Source organism: Falco biarmicus, chromosome 8, assembly GCF_023638135.1.
Source record: "Falco biarmicus isolate bFalBia1 chromosome 8, bFalBia1.pri, whole genome shotgun sequence".
NCBI lineage: Eukaryota > Metazoa > Chordata > Aves > Falconiformes > Falconidae > Falco > Falco biarmicus.
The window spans coordinates 44,361,082-44,385,266 of NC_079295.1; the positions used below are offsets into that span (position 1 = coordinate 44,361,082).

At 37.5% G+C, this 24,185-nt stretch overlaps 1 protein-coding gene across 5 annotated transcripts in view; it reads left to right on the plus strand.

Annotated features, from left to right (window-relative positions):
- TANC1 (tetratricopeptide repeat, ankyrin repeat and coiled-coil containing 1) overlaps positions 1-24,185 on the plus strand; it is a 95,605-nt gene that overhangs the window by 15,017 nt on the left and 56,403 nt on the right. For 2 of the 5 annotated variants that reach the window (XM_056350075.1, XM_056350077.1), the window contains exons 2-3: positions 9,480-9,554; positions 23,641-23,844. In XM_056350075.1, the coding sequence (XP_056206050.1) occupies positions 9,494-9,554; positions 23,641-23,844 (265 nt within the window). In that variant the 5' untranslated portion in view covers positions 9,480-9,493. The remainder of the gene's footprint in view (positions 1-9,479; positions 9,555-23,640; positions 23,845-24,185) is intronic. The other 3 variants (XM_056350076.1, XM_056350079.1, XM_056350078.1) reach the window with 3 other exon arrangements.

Here is a 24,185-nt window from a genome sequence, read left to right on the forward strand (position 1 = left end):
TGACAAAGAGGTTTTGGACAGAAGTCAGGTAAAGAGACCATCTTTTCCCCTGTATTGGCAGCCCTTGGAGACAGTGGCCAAAATAATCGGCATAGCAGAAAACTGGGTGATTGCAGTATAGAATAGGTATATCTGTGACATCTGGGAAGTCAAATCTAGAACCAGACTGGTGGGAAAAATGCTACTGCAAAAGCACATTCTAATAGCTAACATGATAATGAGGTTTTTCTCACGTCCTCATCTTTCACCTCTTTAATTGTATTTTAATAGTCCTTCAGGGCATAACTCCGCTCTTTAGAAGTGAGCAGCAAATTGGAAACAGTGATGTTCTTTTGCTGTCTCCTATTAAATTGATGCATAGCTTTCAGGGGTGTCAGATGAGAGTGAGGGGGATGTGGAGCATCTCATAGGTAAGATTAGTAATAATTAGGTTATTGAGTGAGCAACAAACAAAACATACAGTATAGCTTGTCAATTTTGTGTCTGTATTGATCGTCCTGTTTAAGGTATTGCAGAAAAATATTTCAGTAATAGCTGTTTAACTTAAGTGAGTTTGTTTAGATTTGGCTAAATACAGCCCATTGGAAATGTCAGATATGCCATTTACTTTTTTACTGTATGAAATCAGTAAAAACCTTTTTTGTGTGTACCTGTTTTATCATTTTCATTCATGCATTTCAATGATCAAATAGATCTCGTCAGAATTTGTACCTTAAAGTAATAAATACTGTTCTCTTGTTTTCACATGTTTTTGTTCATTCTTGAACTAGGAGTCCCTTAGATCTGGGAACATGCTCTGAGTTTATTATAAAATGTTAGATATTGATGACTCAAAATGTAGTGATTTTAAAGGATTTTTTTAAAATTACAGTCCTGCTTTCTGTTACACCAGTAACACCTTACTGCTTTAAGGGTTGTGGTGGTTGTTTTCCTCTTGTTTGAAAAATGTAGTTAAGCTAAAGGAATGTGAATTTGCCAGAAAAGGGAAATGTTGAAACTATTCTACGTGTAAATGATGGAATTCTTAATGTATTTAAAAGCACTGAAAGCAGTTGTGACTAAATGAGGTTTTCTGCAAACCTTTGGCCCGAATCTTGGGATATTTACAAAACAGAAAATGCACTTTTAAAAATATGGCTTTTTTTGAAATTTATGTTTATTGAGTTCTACACTTTCCACCCTTTATTTCTTTGCAAATATATGTTAACTGTTTTTCAGAATTTAAATATGGAGAGACTGAAAAACACAACTTTGGAAAGCAGGTAAATATGGAGTTCGCAGGCATTGGTTCAGGTGGTTACATACCTTGTAGGATCAGTTTATTTGACCTCTGCAGAAGTGGTGAACTCTTGTGGATAAATCTTTGAAAATAACCCACTCTGATAGGTAAGGTGGATAAAGTATGCATGCTGCAGACCTTTGAGGAAGGTGGAACAAAAGTTAGAAATGTGAACAAAAATTAGAAATGTGAACAAAAGCTGTGAATCATCTTGTTATTGATGTTAGTATCTGTCCATAGTAGCTGTATGGGGAAAATACTCTCATGCAAAGACATTGCTGAGTTTCAAGGGAGACTTAACTGGAAGAGTGAAAATGTGGAGAGCGGTTTCTTTTCTTTCTGCTTTTCAAAGGGGGTTCCCTAGGAAATACTTAACTTGTAAAAGATAGGAATGAAGTAAACTGTTGTGTATGTCTGTGCTCCCAACTCTTCCTAACATTTGTGTTTTATAAACTTGGTCTTGTTTCAGAGTCCCTCGTTTATAAAAAAGCTGATCGTACCAATTCTAAAGCCAGGGACTTTCCACCATTTCCCTTCATGCTGTGAGTGTGAAGCAATTGTATGAAATGTTTTATATCTAAGACAAACAGTTGAACTGGTGTGAGGCCAGCACCCATTTTAAAATGTATTTGACATGAGATGGGGTGGGGGATCCAGTTTTGTAAGCAGCTAATGTGATCTTTAATTGCATAAGTAAAAGTGTGTCCAGGTTTTTTTCTTCTTATGTGACATTATTAATATCAACCATTGTATAACAAATCCACATCTGGTATCTGTTTTGGAAATGGAAATTATAAAGTTTTAAAAATACCTTCCAATCTTAAAACCCCCCAACAAAACAAACAAAAACCCACACATTAAACAACCAAACAAGTGGGTTCAGGGCAGAACTCAAAAATTGGAACCACGAAAATTTAGAATGAATTTGTTCATCAAACCAAAACAATTGCAGTAGCTGAAGGTGCCTCTGAAATCTAAGTGAATGATTTTATTTAAACTTAGTTATGGAGAAAGAGGAAATGCAATGTGCTTAGAAGAGACAAGATGCCAGCATTACTGGAAAATGCCCTATTGATGCAAATATCTTTAAAACAAAATGAAATCCAATATCCCATGTCTGTTTCAAGGGATGAGGATATATAAATGTGTACAGTATTGCTGTTTGATGTGATCGGTTGTCTTGGAAGAGTGGGAGATGGATATAAAGAAATTTGTTACCTAAAGCTGAAATGCTTTTTTATATATGTCAGAAAGCTTCGTGATATGAACAAATAAGTTCGGATTTTTTTAGATAATATTTAGTTCATTTGTAATAGGTACTTGTAAGCTGTAGTACTTTGTTCATTTCCTAAGTGGTTCAGTTACACACCTTTGTGGAATTTGAATGATGTTGTAAAGTAACCAAGTTGTTGGCTTTAGAATTATTTAAGATGGCAGTTTAATTGTCTTTGATTCCTTTTAATTGATCTCTTATTGCCCCCTATGGATATCCTAAGAATAGCAATGACACATACTGTAAAATTTCAGTTCTCTATCAAGCCTCTCTGTTCTGGTTAATCAAAAACTTCAGTTTGTAATGTCTGCAAAATAAGAAGAAAGTTAAATATACTGGGTGGGTTTTCAGGTGTGTGGTTTGTTTGTTGTGTGGTTTTTGTTAATGCCACTCTGTTCTAGCTATGTATGTAGAATATCATTCTCAGATCTTGAAGTTCCTTAACAGCTCCAGATCTTACCATTGGATAATGCGGATTTTTTTATCATGGTGTATGTTTTTTGTATGGAAAAGAAAAACAAATATTTTAAACTAAAAAGCAGAGTGTAAGAAATACTTTGGGACTTTTCTTTGTCTTAGCTTTGGAGGTTATCTGGGTGCTTGACTATGTATTCAGAAAAAGTGCTTAGAGTTGTTTTTCTTTCCCTTTGGAATCTGGTAATTAGAATTTTTAGATCTTGTAGTACTGGGAGGCATATGCCATTTGAACACGAACAATCTAAGACTGAGTTAGAATGCACTTTCTGCTACACTGCAGCTGGCTTCCAGAATGTTTTTATTCTGGTCCATGCCATGAGGTTTTTTTCAGAGGCAGCAAGCGTCCTCTTGGTAGCCCCTTGAGCGGGTAATTTACTGCCTCTGCAAGAATTTTGATCCAATGTGGGTTTTGCTGGAGAAGGGGAACACACTTGAACCAACCTATGAGAGCTGCATTTCCTGCTATTCCCATCACATTCCCTCAGTATGTTAGATACATTTCAAGGCATTTCTCTTGTTTTGAATGTGCGTGGGGGGTTATCCCTTAAAGCAGTATGTGCAGTATATTGGGCTAAGGGGTAGGTAGACTCAAAGGGAGTAGTGTACTGTAAATGGTATGACGTGAAATGCACACAGCCTGTGTGGTCAGTGGCACAGAGTCTGGTTGAAGTCCAGTAACTAGTGGTGTACCCCAGGGGCCAGTACAGAATCTGATCCCGCTGAACATTGACATTAATCACAGAATCATAGAATGGTTGAGGTTGGAAGGGACCTCTGGAGGTCACCTTGTCCAGCCGCCCTGCTCAAAAAGTGTCACCTACAGCCAGTTGCCCAGGACTGTGTTCAGATGACTCTTGAGTACTTCCAAGGAAGGAGACTCCATACCCTGCCTGGGCAAGCTGTGCTAGTGCTTGGTCGCCCTCACAGCAAGAACGCATTCCTGATGTTCAGAGGGAACCTCTTGTGTTTCAGTTTTTGTGCCTATTGCCTCTTTGTCCATTGGGTTCCTCTTTGCACCCAGTATTTTTTCCACTCACTTTTTTTTTAAGCTTACATTTCTTCTCTCTCTGATTGATACAAAAGGCTTCTTCTAGCTGTGCACCTGTTCAAGATACTGTAAATGTTGTGTTTTATTATTACTGTACTTTTCTAAAGAAAAGATCCAGTTCTCTTGCAACAGTATCCTTGTCTTTGCTTGCAGTAGGCTTCCCCTCTGACGATCAGCTCTGTGAAGCTAAACTCTTTCATAATTACTCTCTTGTATTTTTGGTTCTGGTTGCATCACACCACTAAGCTGTGTCACTTTTGGAAAAAAAATAATAAAATTGCATACAGTGGTGTCTATAGGGCAGAGCTATGTGAGACACGCTCAGTGAACTTCAGCAAATTTGCTTCCTTGTGCAGCTGAATTTTAATTAGTGGCTGTTGTTCTGCAGGACTTAAGAGATTTAAAAATGCTTGTAAGTAAAATTTATCATACAACATACCAGCCATATAGACCACTGCGTAATTTTAGAGGAAGCATTAATGTTGCAAAGCCATGCAGAAGTTAGGGAATACCAAATTAAGAATGTCTCTGCAGCTCCAATTAGGCTTCCCATTCTTCTACATGTGTGCTGTCCAATCATTATATGATTGAACACTTTCCTTCACTGAATGCTCTAACTGTGAACCTGTGAATGCCTGCTAGTAATATTAAAAGCTACGATCCCTTGAGTACAATTACCTCAAATATAACGTACTAAAATGAGCTGAGAAAATCTTCATTTTAAGGAACTGTCTAATTACATTTAAAAATGGGTTCCAAAGAATGTAAGACCTTCAAATTGTAATATTAAGGTGAAATTTATATATCCAGGTTTCTGGAACAAAACACCAGTGCCTGAATATGAAGCACAGTCAGTGTTAGTTCCAAACTCATACATGAACCAGTATCTTACAGTGTGAAGTGGCCAGAAGTATTTGGGATCAGTCAGAACAGTTGTTTTCAGATATTTTTTTTTTAAGGTTTTTGTGCTAAAATTGAGAAGATCCTTTTTAAAACGATGATAAGAACATGGGAAAGAGGACAATGGAGCTGGAGTCTTGATTTTTGCCACAAGAAATAACGCAGACTTGTAAGAGTTTGGCTGATAGGTATGAGCTGTGTACCACAGCTGTCTTGTAGCAGTACCATTTGTTACACAGTTGCGTGATTCAGAAAACATCCAAGAAGCCTGGTCTTTGAGCAAGGAACACGCACTCCAGCACTTTGAATTACACTGTACAGCCCAAGTACCTGCAGCGCACGCTGGGTGTGCATGTTCTTGCAGCCATTGCAGCCTGCGTGATGGGAGCAAGGAGGAAGCTGTTCTGGAAGAATACTTAATAAACTTCAGAGGTGATTCGTTCAGCTTTTGGGAAAAATACATTTAAGGTGTTTGAGGAGCCTTTTACCTCTGTGCATCACAATGGTCTTGTGGTAGAGCCAGGAAGAGAATGCAGCCTTCCTGGGCCCCGGTTGGCATGCTGTAGGCAAAGGAGGCTTCAGTTGCTTTGGGGCATCCTTTGCACCAGATGAGTGGACACGACGTGCTAACATAATTAAAGTTTCAAGCACAATTTGTGCACAAAAGAAGCACAAATTTGGATTGCGTGGTCCAGCTTTTTAAATTTCTAATTTCCTAACTCTTAAATGCTTGTCCTCACAGTTTTGACATGATTTCTGTATGCATAAGCCTCTTTTGTTTAATCTGCAAATTTTAATCTTGTGCTCTTATAATAGTAATATTTTTAAATACCTCTTTTTCCGTACCTAATAAAGACCAATATTTTATAGAGATAGAGGAAAGGTAGCTGTCTGTAACATTGGAATATCTCTAATAAATCAAATAATGCTTTTATACATAAATTTTAATGTAAAGTCACTCTTCATACCTGTTTCAAACTGTCAAAGAGAATTGTTAGGTTCTTGATTTGTTAATACTTTTCAAAGGAGGATTTGATTTCCAAAAATAGAAAGTGTTCACATGAGTCCAAAAAACCCAGACTGTATGTAATAAAAAAAAAAAAAAAAAAAAATTCTTCCTCATGCATTAAATTTATGTAAGAAATGCCAGTTGTTAAAGACAGGAAAGCTCTGAAATCCTCAGTTTGTGCCCTTTTTGAAGTATCTTTTTCCTTTTTATGTATGATTTTGTAACTGCTATTTGATAACTAGTTGCAGCTTTCTCTGAACCTTCTTGGAGCCTGTGTATTCCTCTTGGCTGAGATATGACACCACAGAAAACAGGTGTGGGAAGGGCTTTCAGAAGGTGGTTTAGTACACCATCCAGCTTACGGATCTGATCCATCTGAAAGATTTCCATTATTAAACACCTTCTGATAGAGTTGGAAGAAAAGTAAGCTTTAAAGTTTACAATCTCTTTTCATGCTTGAAGCAGAAACTTCTGAGGTTTAGGGCTTGTCTTAAAGTTTTTGTTTTGTTTTTGTCCCCATCCAGTGATGCTGTGTCATGCAAATGAAATATGTCGGCTTGTCTGGATGGTTCATCCTTGGCCTAACAGGTTTTACTCCAGCCATAACCAGCTGTGTGGAGGTGGTTTTTTTGCCCTTGCAGATGTCTGTTTTGGAGATAAATATTCCACTCTTCCGTTATGGGCAAGCAGTTTTCCTGTAGCTTGTTGTCCACACTACTAGGAGGTTTTCTCTTGGTGTTTAAATTTTGTCTGCTGCGAAGCAGACTGATACTGCTTTGTCTATCAAGAGTTGCTATGTAGGACAGATCACTCCCTTTTGTGTAACAGTCATAAAATATAAAACGGGCTACTGTAGCTAGGTCTCCTCAAGTCTCCTGCTCTTAAAAATAAACAGCCTTTTCAGTCTCTCAAGTTGCAGTGCCTAGACTGCTGATCTCTGGCATCGCCTTCTCCATTCCCTTCACCTGGTCCAGATCTGAATTCTGGTGCTAACAGTGGGATGTAGGTGCCTCTGGAGGCCTCCCTGGTACCAGGTAGAGTGGAATGATGACTTTCTTTGTTTTAAAGGCAGTGTTGGTCTTTGTTCAGCTTAAGGGGTTAGGTTTCTCCTATCATCAGATGCACTGTTGCCAGCTGACTATGTCTTAAGTCTCTCAGGGAATTGATTCTTCCTTTTTTCTATCAGTGTACCCGAGGACATGACTTGTCTTTTTTCCTTATTACTTTTTGTGAAAGCTGTTGTGTAAGGGAGGAGCACTTCTCCCTTCTTTGCAAAGCTAGAAGGCATGAGGGGAAAGGGGAAATGTTTAGGGAACACACATGATGAGTGAGAGTAGAGATACACACAGTACTTGGCTGCCTTTCTCATCCTCCTGATAAGTGGCTGTTGGGGAACATGTAGTACATGGTATTTCAGAGGAAGTAATTGGGGCTGCAGTTAAATTTTGGTTCAGATTGTTCCATTTTAAACTTATTTTTCTAGTTTTCAGTGCTGTTAATCTCAGAAGATCCTTTGCTGTTACGGATTGTCTTATTATCTAGCTAGCTTATCCAGACAAGCAAGGAAGGGAGTGTTTCCTCCACATTGCATTTAGTTTTTCCTTGTCATGATCTTGTGGTTAACTTTAGGAGATATTTTCTTATTTTCAGAAAAATGAAGCATTGTTCAGGGAGTGTCATTAACCATGTTCTTTCAGTCCAGCATTTTCTACATTGCTGGTCAGATGTGTTGAAAGCTGGCGTCATAACCTTTGCCTGTAGAATATGATTGATACTGAGACACTGATGCTATAAGCACATAGAGTGTATGTTTAAAAAAAAACCAACTGCTTCATTCTTCCCAGTTGGCATTCAGTATTTTGATATAGTATAGCAATGCTTATTTTCAGAATTTTGTTTGTGGTTTGTGTTCCATAAATAATTTGCTTCCTTTTAGTTTATTTAATTTTTAAGTTAGCTGATCTGATTTTGGGGATGTTCTTATGGGCTTTTTAAATTATATTTTTTTAATGCAGAAACTGGAGAGGGCTGCTTAGTTTACATTCTTTGGGAAACGCCTGAAAATACTTCAGAACTTGTTTTACTCTTGCAGTTTGCAGAGACATAGTATTAGCAGCGTGTCTTACACACCCCCCACACCCCCCGTGCAATTCTTGGCAGATACTCTGCCCAAGATGCAGAGCACAGAAGATACTGTGTTTACTATCTGCTTGTCCTACAATGTGTGATAGTAAGGAGTGTAACTCACAGTACAGCTTGCTGGAGAGATGTTACCCTGCCACATGAAAAACAGCCGTTTGTGTGCACAGCTGTACCTGTGTGGAACTGAGCCAGGGATTTGTGCAGCGAATATAACACAGACTCTGGAAACCTTCCAGTTTTCTAATTAGTATTAGTTCTGTGTGCTTCAGGGTATTCATGGAAGCTTAAGAACTCTGTTGTGCTGGTTTTTCTTTTTCTACTTTATTTCATAAAAACAAAAGTGAACTGTCTGAAGAGCCCATGTGTTTTGGATGGAAGAATTTTGCTTTTCCTGTTGATTTCATGTGGGTTTTATGGCAATCCCTTAAATAAAACAGCGTAGTCAGGCTTCTTTTTCCTTCTTGTTGCATATCCTGGGTTGCAAGTATTCTAAAGTGAGATCTCTTTGGAATTTTTCAATAGAGAAAACAAATGAAATCAGAATTTATAGGTGCTCTAGAAAGGTTTTTGAGAAAGAAGTGCTCTTCATAATTCCTTTCATTCTATTTTCCTTGCTTTGTAACTGAAGACAGTTATCTTAAACAAGTGTCTTCCAGGTTTACATCCCAGATACACTTTTCTTATGGTTAGTAATCCTCTGAAATCTGCAACTTGAAGTTGATTGTTAAACTGGAGGTGAGGAAGGCAGAAGTGCGTGTGCTCACAGGCATGGGTATGTGGGCTCATAGCCATGTACATTGCAGTGCAGTGATTTAGGGAATTTGTTTAGCTTTCTTTGTGTTGGTCAGCAGAGTGTTGCATATGGGTAAAGACTGGCTGCATGGTGGTACCATGTGCTGTTGTCACCCATGTGTTTGATGCTCCTGCAGTTTGGAGTCTCCAGCTGACAGCTGGTTTCTAGCATGTCACCTGCTCCCCCAGCTATGCTGATAAACCCTGGTCCCAAGTTAGACGTTTATTCTGTTTTATTTTCGCCAAAGTGTATTACAGTACTTTACAGGGGCTTAGCCTTATAACCTTAATTATATGTGGAATGTGGAGAATGCTGTATTATTTTTCTGTGTAAGACAGTGAACTCTTAATTGCTTAGTTCAAGTATTAAAACATTCCTTGTGCATCAGGACATTGTTTAACCAAGCTGTGTTGTAAAAAAATAAATGTAACTACCAAAAAGTTTCTTCTGATTACCTCACTTTTATTTCTATTGATCCTATCTTTATTTTGTTCAGATTTGTGTGAATGGACATTATTAATGCTGCATTTGTTTTTGTTTCTTTCTGTTATCCTTTAGGAGGAACATTTAAAATGTTAAAGGCAGTTTTAAAAAAGAGCCGAGAGGGTGGAAAAGGGAACAAGAAAGACTCAGGTATGAATATTAATAAAATATTTTATAATGTAGTTGAGTTGTGCATTATAAATCCAGCAATTAAATTTGTTCTGTTGCAGCAGTGATGCCCCATCTTACAGGCATCGCGTGACTCCTGGTGCTGATGGCAGGGAGGTCTGTGGGCCATAGTTCCTCCCCTGGTGTGGCCGGACTGCTTACGTGCAGGCCATGAGTTGCAGGTCTGGTGAAGCCTCGTGGAAGGTGTATCCAGTGCACTTGTTCCTGAATCGCTGCTGGGAAGGACAGAAGAGAGCAGCTTGCTCTTGGTTCTTACCATAGAAATACCAAGAGCTGTCTGTGTGTATTGTCCTGCCAGCTTCAGCGTGGCCCAGGGCTAGAGGTTCAGAACCTGGAACTACAGAAATACTTTTAAAAGTACTTACACAATTAGATTATGGGGGGGGGGGGGGGGGGGAATTATTTGTTATGGGCAATAGAATTTTTATTGTTCATGTATTTAGAAAAAAAGTATTGACAAATAAATCTAGTGAAGTGTTTTTAAGTTGGTTATCAAACCTCTATCATGTTCTAGCCTTTGCTTTAACTACAGAGATTTCTGAAGGTGAAATTAATCATCAAAAAATTTTATTTAAAAGAAAAAAAAAAAGCTTGCTTTACTATTAACCACATATTTAGTAGGCCACTACTTATCTGTGTTGCCTTTCAGGAGAAGGGGTAACTAAGATCTCTGCCATTTTCAAGGGCAGAGAAGGACCTGCAATGCCTGTTGGTAAGGAGTAATAATTATAGAAGGACAGGTGGTGGTGGTGGAGTGTTAAACCTGCCTGCTTTGTGAAGGCCATGCTGCAGTGACTAGAAAGCTAATGGACCTGAGTGACACCTTTTCATCACAGTTAAATTTTTTGCTTCAAACTTTTAATGTAGACTGATACATCTGATTTTCTGATTAGTTAGATCCGAAATTATCTGTAAGAGTGAATTTCTGCATTTTGGCGACACAAATTTATTACTCTCGGAATAAAAAAAAAAAGTAAATCCAAATATTCCTTTAATGTAATAAGTACAGAATGTAATACAGACTACCATGTTCACATTTGTCAGAACCTTTAAAACAATGCAGTCATATTTTCTTTGATGAGCAAGTTATACATATATTGCATTGCAGCTTTTAAAACTATACTGAGTCCTATGGGGGGAGGGTATTTTAAGTGTTCTGTTTCAAAAAGCAGTTCTGTGTTCATCTGGCAGGTAATGTGTTCTTCAGGAAATTCTTGTGGTCTTCTGAAGTTCACACTGTACCACGATTTCTTTCTAAGTGACTGAATGATGAGAGCTATCCTGAAAAGAAAAAACATTGACACTAGATCAAAGATGCATAGAAGTGATTGCAGAGCAAGACAAAAGGCATCCTGTTGATTTTGTGTGTACTGCTGACTTTAAGTTACCAGCTGGAGTTGTTTAAACATAGTGGGCTAAAGATTCCTGTGGTGAGGCCTTCATTGGTACATTTTTCTTTAAAATACTAGATGGAAATTGGTTTAAGCTCAAAAGGAAAATCAGGCTGTTTTGAACGGAACTTTGACCAGGCTTTGATTAAAATCTGGAGCTTGAAAAGCCTTTTTCCTTTAGGTCAGAAAACACACATTTTTTTTATTTTAGGAACTCATCATGTCTGTCTGGATTGATGTATGCAAAAGAAAGGGTTTTCTCCATTTGTTTTTACAATTACAGTGCTGCTGTATTTCTGAACACCAAGGGGAATGTTGGAGTGTGGGAGTTTTTTTGGTTTCATTTTTGGTTTGTTTTTTGTTTTGTTTTTTAAGCAAAGCTCTAGAGTTTCATGTGTGAATTGAATGTTATGAAAACCAAGTACTGGGAAAAAAATCTGTGAATAATGCTGGTTGGTAAAAGCTAGAGTAAGGAGGAGTGCACATAATGGTTTTTAAAATGAAGTGATTAATTTATACAGTGGATTCCAGAGATTTTGGCTTACTTTGTATTTGAAAATGTTGTGGAAAGTTTGAAAAGAAATGTGTGCATTCCGTGCTTTGTTACATCCAGGACTTCCTGCAAAGTTGTTTAGTTTAGTTTTAGTGCAGTTTAATAGTTTTTCTTCTGTTCCAAAGGACCTTCCAATTCTTTCAGCTGTAAGACATTTCTCAGCTTTTAGAGAAGACGTGAGGCAAGGCAAAACCCACCAGTCTTTGTAGAGCTTGTTTTTTGCTTGCTCCCCTCCCTGGTCCTTAAATTCCGAACAATGAGAAATGGAAATTTTTTAAATTGTAGAGTTGTTCCATTTCATGGCCCTTCAGGTGCTTAATAACAACAACAGCTCCTAAAATTTACTACTCTCTAAAGAACTATGAAGAGAGTGAAAATGTGTGCTAACAATGGAAGCTGACTTGAGAGACAGTTAACATGGAAACATCCATCTTTCCAGCTACCATTTAAGAAAGTAATGCAATAGTAAATTTAGATGCTTCTCGCAGCTTTGTGGACACATAGATTTGATTTTTTTGCTGATAAAGTTTTGAAAAAGTTGTCAGGATTTTGAGAGCTTCAGAATGTAGTAGGAAGTAGATGGGAAAGTACAGCTCAATAGTGCCAAGCTGAGCCCAATTAGGAAGACTTCTGTGACCTTTTTTCCAATATATACCCGGTTTAGAAATAGTGCTGAACATCTAGAGAAGGTAATAAAATCTTAAAATGTCCCAGCCATTTCAGAATTGACTGTATGAATGTGCTTGCAAACTTCTGTTAAGGTGTGTGAGTAAATTTATCATACTTTGCATCCCAGTAGACAGGGGAGAGATGCAGAGATGTTGAGTTGCAGCTGAAGAGCAGCAGCTCCAGAAAGCTCTGTCTTGGCCACTTGTGATTGTGTCACTCAAACGGAAGGCAGCTTGGAAGAGGTTTAGGCTAAACAGCAATAGCTTATTCTTAAACTGAAGTAACCCCTGTTGTCCCATGGGTTTCCTTGTGCATAAAAGGAATGCCTGGAAGTCTGCGTAATACAGATCTGAGTGCGATGAATCCTGTTTTACTGAATAGACCTTCCTGTTTGTGCGCTAGCTGTAGCTTATTGGTTTTACATCTGTTAGCCTGGTGGAACCAGTGCAAGCAGGAATGGCATTCTCCCCCCCCCCCCCCCCCCCCCCCGGATAGAAAGCACAAGTGTAGTGTTAAAAAGCCTGTAAAAGGGGTTAAAGAACAAAAGAAATTAGGACTTTTTTTTTTTTTTTTTTTAAATAGCTTGCATGGATTTTAATGTTAGAATTTTCTCATTTGCCCTGACATAAAGGTGTAAGAGCTGAAGATGTGCATAACACTTTTGAAATCTAGTTGCTGAGTATGTTAATTACAATTTCATAGCTTTTTAAATTCAGGGTTATCTTTCAAAAAAGAGTTGCAAGAATTAGTGTTGATGCTTGTGGGAGAGAGACTGAAGCGTTATGCTAAAGACTGGTAGAGGGTCTTTACATAAACACCTTCTGCCCTAATCAGGTGGAAGACTGGCATGTGGAAATCTCACTTTTGGATGGAAAACCAGCACCTTCAGCTACTCCAGTAGCAGTGTGCTAGTGTTAGATAGTTGGGCTCAGATCCTGCAGCTGCTGCAATAATAATTTTCTTAAACTCATTTTAATAAAACAATTGTATATTTAGGTGTGGCTGGGAGGTATTGGTTAGGTAAGTGGCTACTGTCGAGTTAGGTAAAATCTAAATGAAGCAAGATTTGTGTGTTTAAACATGCACATAATTATGTACATGATTTATATCAGTATGTGCAGACGTGAACAAAGATGAAGAGAGCAGTGTTGACAGCATGTTATTTATGCACAGAACAAGTTTTCAAAATAAAACTTCATAAACTTACTTCTAAATGTAGATTTGAAGACAAGGGAGTTGATACTGTATTTGGCAACTGGTTTGCCAAAGGAACAGAATTTCAAACAAACCAATTTTTTGACCCAGGCATCCAACTTCTGCATCCAGCTTCTTTTCAGGTTTTCTGCAGTATGAAGCAAGCTGTCTTTACACCTCTTCAGGCATAGTTACTTCTGTTGTATGGGAATAAGTATCTGTAAATTGCTTTTGTCTTGTCCCCCATCCTTCCATTAGTGATGTACATACATGGTAAAGGACAGAACTCAAGGTCAAGGGGGAAAAAACTCCAGTCTACACCTCTCACATTAAAGTAACAAATCTGTTTTGTGAATGTTTGGAACTGAACTGGAAAAGGGCAAACAGGAACAATAATTTTTGTGACCCAGAAAGTAATCTGTGGATTTATACTGTCTCAGGTACACCAAGCTGGAAATGCACAGTAATTACTCTCTCAGATTATCTTTGTTTCTCAAGGTTTTCATTCAGTCTCAAAGTAAAAATTTGGAATTTTCTCCTTTTTGTCAGATTATCATCATCAAATAAGTATTCTCTCTTTAAACTTTGAAGGTTTCCAAGTCCTTTAGAGATTCCTTAGGTGCTTTTGTAATAAGAAGTGGCAGACCTAGTCTCTTTGTAGACCTAGTCTGTTGGTGTACCTCTTAATAGTCCTTTTGACTTCTTCGTAGGGCACACCTTTTCTTATTCTTTGCCTTTTACCTCTGTTTTATTAATTGACTTTATTTTCTAGATTTAATACAATCTCATCTCTTTGTCTTTATTTCTACCCTGTGTTTCTTTCTAGCTACCTTGGAAATTTCTTGCTGCTCTCTCTTCTGTGTTGTTTTCATAGTTTATTGTATGTTTTCCAGTTTCTTTCCTTGAGGCTCTTGAATTCACCTCTGTAGCCACCAGGAAATTCTTTGCCTCTGGCCTCTCTTGGAAGGAGCTGACCTTTCTTATTTTAGTATAACACAGATGCTTCATGTCTTAGTGTCACAATTCAAGAAATTGGAGCCAGAAGACTGTTGTTCAAACTGAAGTTACACAGAGTTACCTGCAAGTCTTGTCTGTGTCCATGATGAGGTGATAATAATAAGCTTCAGAATATAAACAAAAACCACATTTTAGTTATGATTGTTCTAGTAGCAGTTCTACTTAGGTACTTGTTCTTAAATGCTTAAAAATAGCTTCAGAGAGAGATTTGTATTAGTATTTCCTGTTGGTTTTATATGTTGCCAGCTGCTTTTCAGTATACAATTATGTTTGTTTTCTTCAACTGTCCTAAAACCAGCAACTTGCTTGTATTCTGGGAATCTGCATTTTTTTGTTACTTAATAAGCAAAAGACCACTCAATATAAAATGCTTGTAATGTATTTCAACTTGAAAAGAAAATCCCGTATATTAAATTTCTACAGAACATGCTCAATTATTTCAGATGGCTTTTTAGTAGCATGAGCATTGTCGTTCTGTTGACCCAAAAGCAGGCCTGAAGGAACATGAATAATGGAAGTATTGTGCTTAGTTTGCAGTGTTCTTCCTGCACTAAATCCCATCAGAAGTTTAACATCAAATGTAGTACAGGGTACGCATGAAAACTTTGTTGATTCCAGTAGAAATTAATGTGGTAACTAGTTGAGACTTCAAGGTTTTCCAGCTCAAATGCTTGTTAGACATTCATGTGGTGCTCAAATAAGAAGGGTCAAAATGTCATGTCAGCAAAAAGATAATGTTTAGAATAAAATACTGTAGTGCTTTAAAGGTTGAAAATCTGGAGAAATGAGATCAGTGGTTTTGATTTCTGGATGATGAAATAAAAGGTATTGAAGTGCTTATGTATTCGTATGTATTGTACTTTTCAGTGATTGTCTTCAGATTTTTTTTTTTTTTTTAATTTGGGCTACGAAAGAGTTCCATATTAGTAAATCTTTCTTGGCTCTTGTTTCGTTCTCCTGTAGATCAGACTCTGTTTTTACAATACTCTTTTGAGGCTTAGTTTCCTTTGTTTTTCCTTCTTGTATTCCAGTATCTTTATATAAGTGTATTTGACCTAAGTATGAGAGTATAAAGTTTTTGAATGCTAGGTTAGAATGGATGCTTTTATTTCTGCATTATGTTCTGTTATAAATTGGCATACTCTCTTGTCTTGTTTGCATGCCTTGCTCTTAATCAACTTAATCAATTCACAATGAAATCTGTGAATTTGAAATCTCTTGCTTTTTTTACATATGATCTCATAGAATTAAGAAATCGACATCTTAGTGTTCTCTTTGAAAAGTTAAATGGCTTTCAAAGACATGAGCTGTAATTGCTCATATGATTTCTACCATTCTTACTTTTGTGTCTTCCTTTCCTATTAGTGTAGGTCACTGTAGCAACCCTGATGCACAGCACAAGCACAGCACTTTGAATCATAAACATAAATGTGCTAAAATTCACTGACAAAATTTTTTTGTTGTTAATGGCAACTAGATTGCTACTTCAAAATAAAAGTGAAGTTGCTAGGCAAGAAGGTCTTGTCTTTTATTAAGACCCACTACTCAATCATTATTTTCAAATTGAGTGTTTCTGGAGTTATTTCCGTGTAGCATTAAAGGTTCAGCTCCCAGGTGAACTTGTTCAGTTTAATGCGTATTTTAACCACACCTTTCTTGCGTTATGTCTCATTAAATATTTTTGACTAACACATTTGTAACTAGGCTGAGGGCATCAAGAGCTTCAGATGGCCTTCTGGCAAACTGAGAGCCTTGAAATCACTAAAGTAAGTTTGCATTTTAAAACTAAATACGCAAATTCAATTGGCTGTTTGTCCAAACTCTCTCTAATGTTAGGCTTTGAATTTTAAGTGCAAAGGGACTTTGTGGTGCTTGAAGTACACATCCACTAGCTGGAACATTGAACTTGTACTGGAATGCTTTCAAGCTTCAGTCTGACTTTTTGTTGTTACTCTAAAAATATCTTGCAACAGAAGAAGCATTGTTTCATGCTTCAAATACGGAGCTGTTTTTGATTATTCTGTGTTGCTTTGCCCACTTTCTGTGACTGTTGACAGTTTAAGAGTTTAAACTCCTTTTTTTGCTGTGAGTATTTAATGTGGTGAATGTCTTTTCCCAGAAGGTAATTCCAGTGATATATCCCATGTACATATAAATAAATAATAATAAAAAAGAATCCTGCCCTTGAAATACATAAATAAAAATTAGTTGACATTACTACAGTGGTCCTAATAACTGCTATTTATCACTGTTTCTTTAAAGATTGTTTGGGTTTTTTAAAGTAACAACAAGAGAACATTAGTATTTTGTGTACTGAAAAAAAGTAATCCAGAGTTCAGAAATAAAAGCCAGAAAGTGAGCAAATAATGTCAGCTATGAGCATGGTTGGTAAAGATTGTCCATTTGGACCTTTACTCTAATCTTTACTTGGTTTGTTCCTCAGTTGGTGCACTTCACTGCTTCAGTTACTCAGACTGTGATGGTTTTTCTTCCTGTTACAGGCTATTTACTCCCTTTTTCTGGTCTCTCCAGAGTCTCAAGGGCAAAATGATTAAATGCTTATCTTCCCTAATGCATGTATTTTACATGACAGAAGCCTGTTTTCTTATCTCAGAGGTCTAGCTGATCAACTGCTTACCATTAATTTTTGTTTCAACTCCTGGTCAGTGTTGGTAGTAGTGAATGGTTACCTTGTCCTAACTAGAGAGAGAGAGTCACGTGGCTCCTTCTGTCCTCTGTTTCTTAAGTTTTGTTAGGATGACACAGATCCTACGAAGCAGAATAAAGTTTAATAAGACTGTCAGTAATGATGTGTAAGCACGTCAGAATGTTGGATATTCCTGTTTGCAGAGACAGTCTTTCTTTTCACAGTGCTGCGTGTGTGTGGATTGTTACAGTTTGCTACTTGTACTGTTCTTCAAAACTCAGCAGCTGTTTCCACAGCAGTATCATGGGGTACTTGGCGTGAAGCGAACAGAAGCCTCATGCAATGCAGATAACAAAATAATCCAGCAGTAATTGTGTCATTACAATCTTTTACGTGATCCCCATGTCAGCGTGATTAGTTCTGTCTCGACATTATTTTATGCTTGCTCTGAAATAGCAAAGGAGTTATGCCTCTTCAGCTCACCTTTTCAGCTTTTCCTGGTTAAGTTCTCCAAAGAGCTTCGCAAGGCTTTTGGTGGTGGCTGTGCATGTGGGAGTCATCCCGTAGCTGCAGTGCTGCGGTTACCCAGGTCTGGGTCCAGGCAGTTTTGGAGAGTCTCCAGAGATGAAGGCTCTGCAGCCTCCCTGAGCGACCTCTCCCACTGCTCTGCCATGCTCGCCATTTGTAACAACAGCAATACACCAGTGGCTGATAAGTCCAGCGGTTCTTCTGCTCCAGTAGAAACGTCAGGGCAGTCTGTGTGCAGGCTGAAGGCTGAGCCAGCCACCAGGTTTAATGCTGTCTGCGTGCTCTTCTGTAGAGAATACGGATTTCTTTCTTGCCTTCACTTGTGTTGATCTCTGAGGACTGTTGTCATAAGCCAGCAGTGGCTGTGGTAGACATGTCACCCTAGACCAGTGCTGTTAACAGCCCGTCTTCCTACCCATAGTCAGCAGTGCCAGCCAGGATTTTGCCACCTTCTGGTCTCCTCCCTGAATGTGTTACAGAAGTGCAAAGTTTGCAACTGGTACGTGGCAAAGTTCATTTACTGCTGCTTTGCTTTCCAGTTGGTGCCCGAGTAATCTGGTTGAGGCTGGATGGTTACAGTCAAGTTCTTGTTTGTTGGGGAGGTGGTGTGGGGGTGCTTCACCTGGGGTGCTTGCAAGGGGCCTTTTCCGGCAATAGGATCCTGCATCTTAACACTTCATTATAATTCTTCATTTTTTTAAAAACATCTTAAGCAAAACTACAGAACTTAGTATTTCTGCTATAACACAGTTTTATATTTGATACATTTTTAAAGCGGGTTGAGAATCTTCTGTTTAGTAGGGAGGCTAAGGGAGAAAAAGTCAGCTATGTCAGAAATACATTCTGAGATAAGTCTGCGGAACGTGGTTCTGCAGTCGCTATCAATATTCAGTCTTAAGGAGTCTGCATTTCCATTGTTTTATCTTGTACTGTTTTGTCCTGTTTTGAAGGTTGCGGTCCTGTTCCTTCATGTTAAAACAGTCTGTAATCCAACATCTGCACCAAACACCACTTTATGCATATTTTGGTAAAGTAGTTAAGAGTCCTTCTGGTTTCTAAGGAACTTACATTGAATGAAGAACTAGATGTGTTTTATTATGTTTAATACTGACACATACACTGTAAAGGTTTTCATTTTAGTTATCCTCTTTATTCAATAGAAAGATTAGTTTAATCTTAAAGTTCAAGTACTCTTGGATATTAGGCTCTACAAAATCATTACTTTAGTCAGTCATCCTTGTATCTTTTTGTATCTTAAGAAAAAAAAAATAGTTTGTTAATCAGATTATGCCTTTCAGTTGCATCCGTAGGTGCAACTAAACTGGGATTTGATTTCCATTCTCAAAGCTTTGTGTGTGTGGTTTTTAAAGCTATTAAGCTGTTTCCGTGGTTACTTTGACCATTGAATAAGAACTCTGGTGTTGATTGATGCTTATGAAACTTTTGTCCAGAGGCTACTTGGCAGTGGGAAATGTACAACTCGGAGGTTTTAAAAATAAGAAAGTGGGGTTTCACCGAACCTTTCTTACGTTTTAGTTCAACATTATTAAAAAACTTGTGAGAGATCATTTTCTTCCTATTCCAGAACTGATATTTGTCAGGTTTACATTGGGTTAGAGACAAAGAAATGTCATGTAAATTTAAAGTATTTTTGTGGTAGCTAAAATACTTGAAATTACTAACCTTTAAGTAAATGACAAATACAGTTTTCTGTGTGCATCAGTGTGGCATCTGGTTATGTTCAGGCATTGTAACAAATAGTAGTTTGACAGCTATTGCTCATGCATTTTTCTAGTATTGTTTCCCTGATAGCAGGTTGTTGTGTGGAAGGCATAATGTATCACCTTGTAGATCCCACAAGCTTGTTAATACCGAGTCTGTCTGGTCGTATATGTAGATCCAAGTATCTTACAGGAATTTTGTGGTAAGCTGGGTGAAATGTGTAGATTTGGTCATCAGTCAAATTTATATAAAAAAGAAAATGCAGGATTAGGGTAAGTATAGAGGATAGATTCAGAGACTTGGGAAAGGATGGTATAAGCATCGAAGCTTGCCATCTTGCATTATCACATGTATAATTTAACTGTAGCCAACCATAAATAACATTATATATATGTGTTATATATATTATATGTATAACATAATATATAACAACATAAATAACATTAATTGTGTGGATATAGAACTTCCCTCGATGCCATAGTGCAAAAATAATGAATTTTGTCAGTCCACTTGGAGAGCCCGAGGACCAAGAGGTAGAGGTCATCTGCCTCTGATTTTGTCCTGTAATTGTGATACAGACCCAGGAGCCTGTTCATACAATTGTGTGTGTCTGATGCAAGTGCTTTTGTACTCGGTTGAACTGGATTGTCTCTGTAGGAACTTGGTATCGTGCAGTCCTCACTTGGCATGAAGCAGTGGTTCCTCCTGCTGTGACTCTGTTCTGTGGTGAGGAAAGGTGGGGTGAGCCTCATCCTGGCACCGGCTAGAGGCAGGGTGCGTTTCCAAATGTTCTGCGCTCCTACAGGCTTAACTCTTTGTGTCCCTGCACGCCCTTTCTTCACTTCTTGCTCCCTTTTTGGTAGGTGAGAGTATGTTCACCTCTGTTAGGAAGAGAGGCAGTGGCAAGATGAACCCAGAGGAGGTGCGTAGAGAAGAGAGAAAACAAAGCAAGCAGTGGTCCTGCTCACCCTGTTGCTAGCCTCTGTTGATGGGTTTGGGGACCTCCTCAGCTGCAAGTAGCTGTTGCCATCAAGGGATTACTTCTGTGAACAGTCCCTGGAGTCCATGTAAAGCTTTAGCATTCAAATGCCATGGGTTTCCATTTACTGTTTATTACAGTTAGAGGAGTTCTTTGATCGTGGGGCTTTATGGGGAGTTGTTCTCCTGGTAGAAGATCTGGTTGGTGTCTGTGACCGCGACACTGTGTGGAGGGTTGTGGTATGTGGGTTCTGTTTGTTCCCTTTTATTCCTGTTTTTTATGTTTTTTGAGGTCACAAATGTGGGATTGGCCTGTATAGCTAGGATTGCATTTAGTTAACAGTTCTTTAGAAAGGTCTGGGAGGAGCAACTGCAGTTTCTGCTTTCTTGGAATGATTTGTGTCTCATAGCTGTCTGCTATTCCATAGTATCCTAACCATTTTCAATTTATAACATGCTTTTTTTTTACTGCTTCAGTAGATTACATTACTGTTTAAATATGTTCTGACATCACTGAGAATATGATGTTCTTATAGGTTGAAGCCAGTGTCGTTAGGCTTTTTCAAGGTGTGATTTCTTGCTCTAAAGAGCTATTGTGTGGGTATGTGATGACAGTAAGCAAAAGCTTATTGTAAAATTAGGAAAATAAGTGAAAAGGAGAATTTCTGTGATACATGTTTTGGATTTTTGTTTTTTAAGTCATACTGCTCTCATAATCAGAGAGCCTGATCTTTGTACCTCTCCCCAAAGTGTCTGCAGTGTTGTCAGGAAAATACAATAATAATAAGAATACTGGTATAATAAAAATTGCTAAAGGGCTGGGGGCGAGAGAATGTAACATATCTTTCAAGTTACTGTCGTGATCAAATAATCTGAATTCATTTATTAGAGTTATGCTAGCAGTGTATTTAGCCCCATCTAGCTCTCTTCCATGGTGTAATGTTTTGTTTACAATAGAGATAGATAAATTAAAATTAGTTCAAAAATTAGGAGTCTATTAGGAAGACAGTGAATTAAACACTGATGGCTTGTATCATAGTAAAAGGGAAAACAGAAATAAGGGAATTGTAGGTGGAGTTACTAACCCTGAAAGGGGAGGAGGTAATTTTTGTTTGTTATTCTCTTGTCTCTTGCACCCCCCTCACTAGCATTCCAGCTGGAGTATTTACACAAATTCCAAATTACAACCTTGGCAACGAATCTAGTAAAAAAACCTCTTAACAAGAGTGGTAGTATTTTCTAATTGCAGTTAGCTGCATTACCATGCTACTTCCTTGCTTTTTGCTTATGTTCAAAGGAAAAAATGGAATATAGCAAGAAGTTTCTCTGTGCGTTCTTCAGCAATTTATGAACCAAACTAACATGTGCTCTACTGAATAATAAATCATGACATACCTAAGATTAAATCTGTATTTAAAAACCAGCTGTTGCAAAAGTTTAATTTCTAGAAGAAGAGAGAAAGAAAATCCTTAGCCTTTTTGATTTTCACTGAAAGTATATGGGAACTCAGTAATTTAGATATCAAAAAGTTTTCATGTATGTGATCATAGTGTCTAAAATATTTAGTCTTTTTATTTTAAATATATACTTAGGCGGTACTTTTTTTATTAAGAACAGTGTGTTGCAGCAAGCTTGCTAAAATGTAGAATCTGCTTTTCTGGGTCCCAGGATTTTAAACCAATAGTTACACTTCTATAATAGTTGCAGTGGACTTCACAAAAGAATATAAAGTTACGGTTACTGAGTTTTTAAACTTTCATCTTGACTTGATGAAACTAGAGGGTTTTTTTCTTAAAATTATTACATGTTACTATGAGTTTTGTTTGAATGGAAGAGAACTTTTGGAAGTTGATAGTTTAGTTGGTGTCAGAGGAAAATAAGAGAGTGAGTTTTACAGTTCTGAAATGTTAAGAAAAGTTTGAATCTAGCATAGCATTCTTCAAGGCCATTTATACATAGTCCTTGTCTGGTTCTTGTGAGGAAAAAAAGTATGGCTAAGAAAAAACCCCAAATTATCTTAAATACGTGCAGCTTTGGAAATAGGGAGTTAGACTTTAATCTTCAGGCATGTTTGGTTTTCTTATCTTCCATGCATACTTCTAAAAAAAGAGAGTGATAGTGAAATTGACAAAAAAGTTTTTACTTTTCTCAGAACATTAGGTTTGGTTTGGTTTTTTCCTTCTGACAAGTGTGGAAGTTAATGCTGCCTGTAGTGGAGAAGAGCTGTTAAAATTAAAGGCAACAATTGAATGACAACAGAATGAATAAGAAATGCAGATCTTGTAGAGCCATGTTTATCTAAAGTCTTGACTATAAGAAAATAAACCTGGTATGAGGGATTCACATTTGAAAAGATATTACTTCTCCTTTGTTTACCTTTTCTTCTAGTTGTGCTTTGGGTGCCAGTACTTCAAATCATGCTGCTTGTTGCACATGGGCTTGTCTAATAAAATGTTCTGGCATTCTCTTTCCTCTTTGCATCAGTTTTGCTTTGCTGTTTTTTATCTTTGGTCATACCAATTGAATTTCAGCAGTAGTTCATGTAAATTATTGAGCAGTGCTGTAATCTGAATATTAAAAAAAAAGCTGTAGTTAGTTGTTAACCTTTGTTTTTCAGCTCTGTTTGTCATCTGTCTAGGAAAAGCTAGCACTTTCAGCATGTATTTCTGCTGTCTTTGAATCATTATTGTGAGCAATGTGTTATTCTGTTGTTTCGAAAATATATTCTTGATTTAGCTGAAATAGCATTTCCTGCAACAGCAAGAAATTTCTCTGTTTTGAGTGTATGTCCTGCTTTTGTTGTCCCACTTAGTATGCTGTGAACCAATAGCTTGTTCATAACAAGTGTAAATCACTGGACCTCTTGGTTTTAAAACAGAAGAAACAAAACTTATACCAGCCATCTCTTAGTGTACCTTTACCTTTTAGTGATCTACCTTTCACTTGAGTGGAAGTGGTAACCCAACGAAATTCCTCCTTTAACTAGTTCAGTAAACAATATTGTCAGATGTTCTTGACTTTCAGGATATCACAGTGATCCTAAAATATGTTTTGAGCTGTAAAAATGCTTCTATCTTCATAGGGAACTTGATTTTACCTCCAAGAATGAAATCTGAAAAGTATTTTGTTGAAAATGGGGTTTTACTTCCCCCTTGCTGTCTCTATTACAGTAAACTAAAATCTTGTTTACTTGTGTATTTATTCTAGTGGTTATCTGGATTCTGCAGTGGGGGGTGCATGGTAAGATGAGTCATGCTGAATTGTTGCTGGCAAATATGTTTTTCTGCGTTAAATACTTGCATTTTATTTTGGTATATCGCAAAATGGATAACAACACTGTATTTTTAGCAGGCGACTCCTGTCCAGAGAATGCTGCGCAGGTTATAGCAACATCTGGCCACAATGCAGATTTTCCCATTGGCAATCAGCCAGTCTCTGAGGACACTTATAGAATGAACTTGGCTAAAGGAGTCTCAATGTCGCTGCCATCTTCACCTCTGCTGCCACGCCAGTCCTATCTGATGCAGTCGAGATCAAATAAAAAGTCTCCAGGTAAAATGAAACTGACAGACAACGAAAATCTTACAGCCCTTTAACTCGTTTTTTGATACACTTTTATATAAAGTAACAAATACAATCATCTTAAATCTTTTGCAGAAAGAACAAGAGCAGTGAATGCTTTTTGCATATTCCTGGGGAAAAAAGGTGATTGGTGGTTAAATAGAATATATTATTTCATATGGCAAAGAATTATTTTAATATGTATTGCAAATACCTATATTGAAATGTCAGAATATGTTTAAAACTGGTTATTTGTGATAAGTATATCAGTTAGGTGGAAGACAGCTGCAAAAACCTTTGTCTATGTGTACGTTAGTGACTGTATAAGAGTG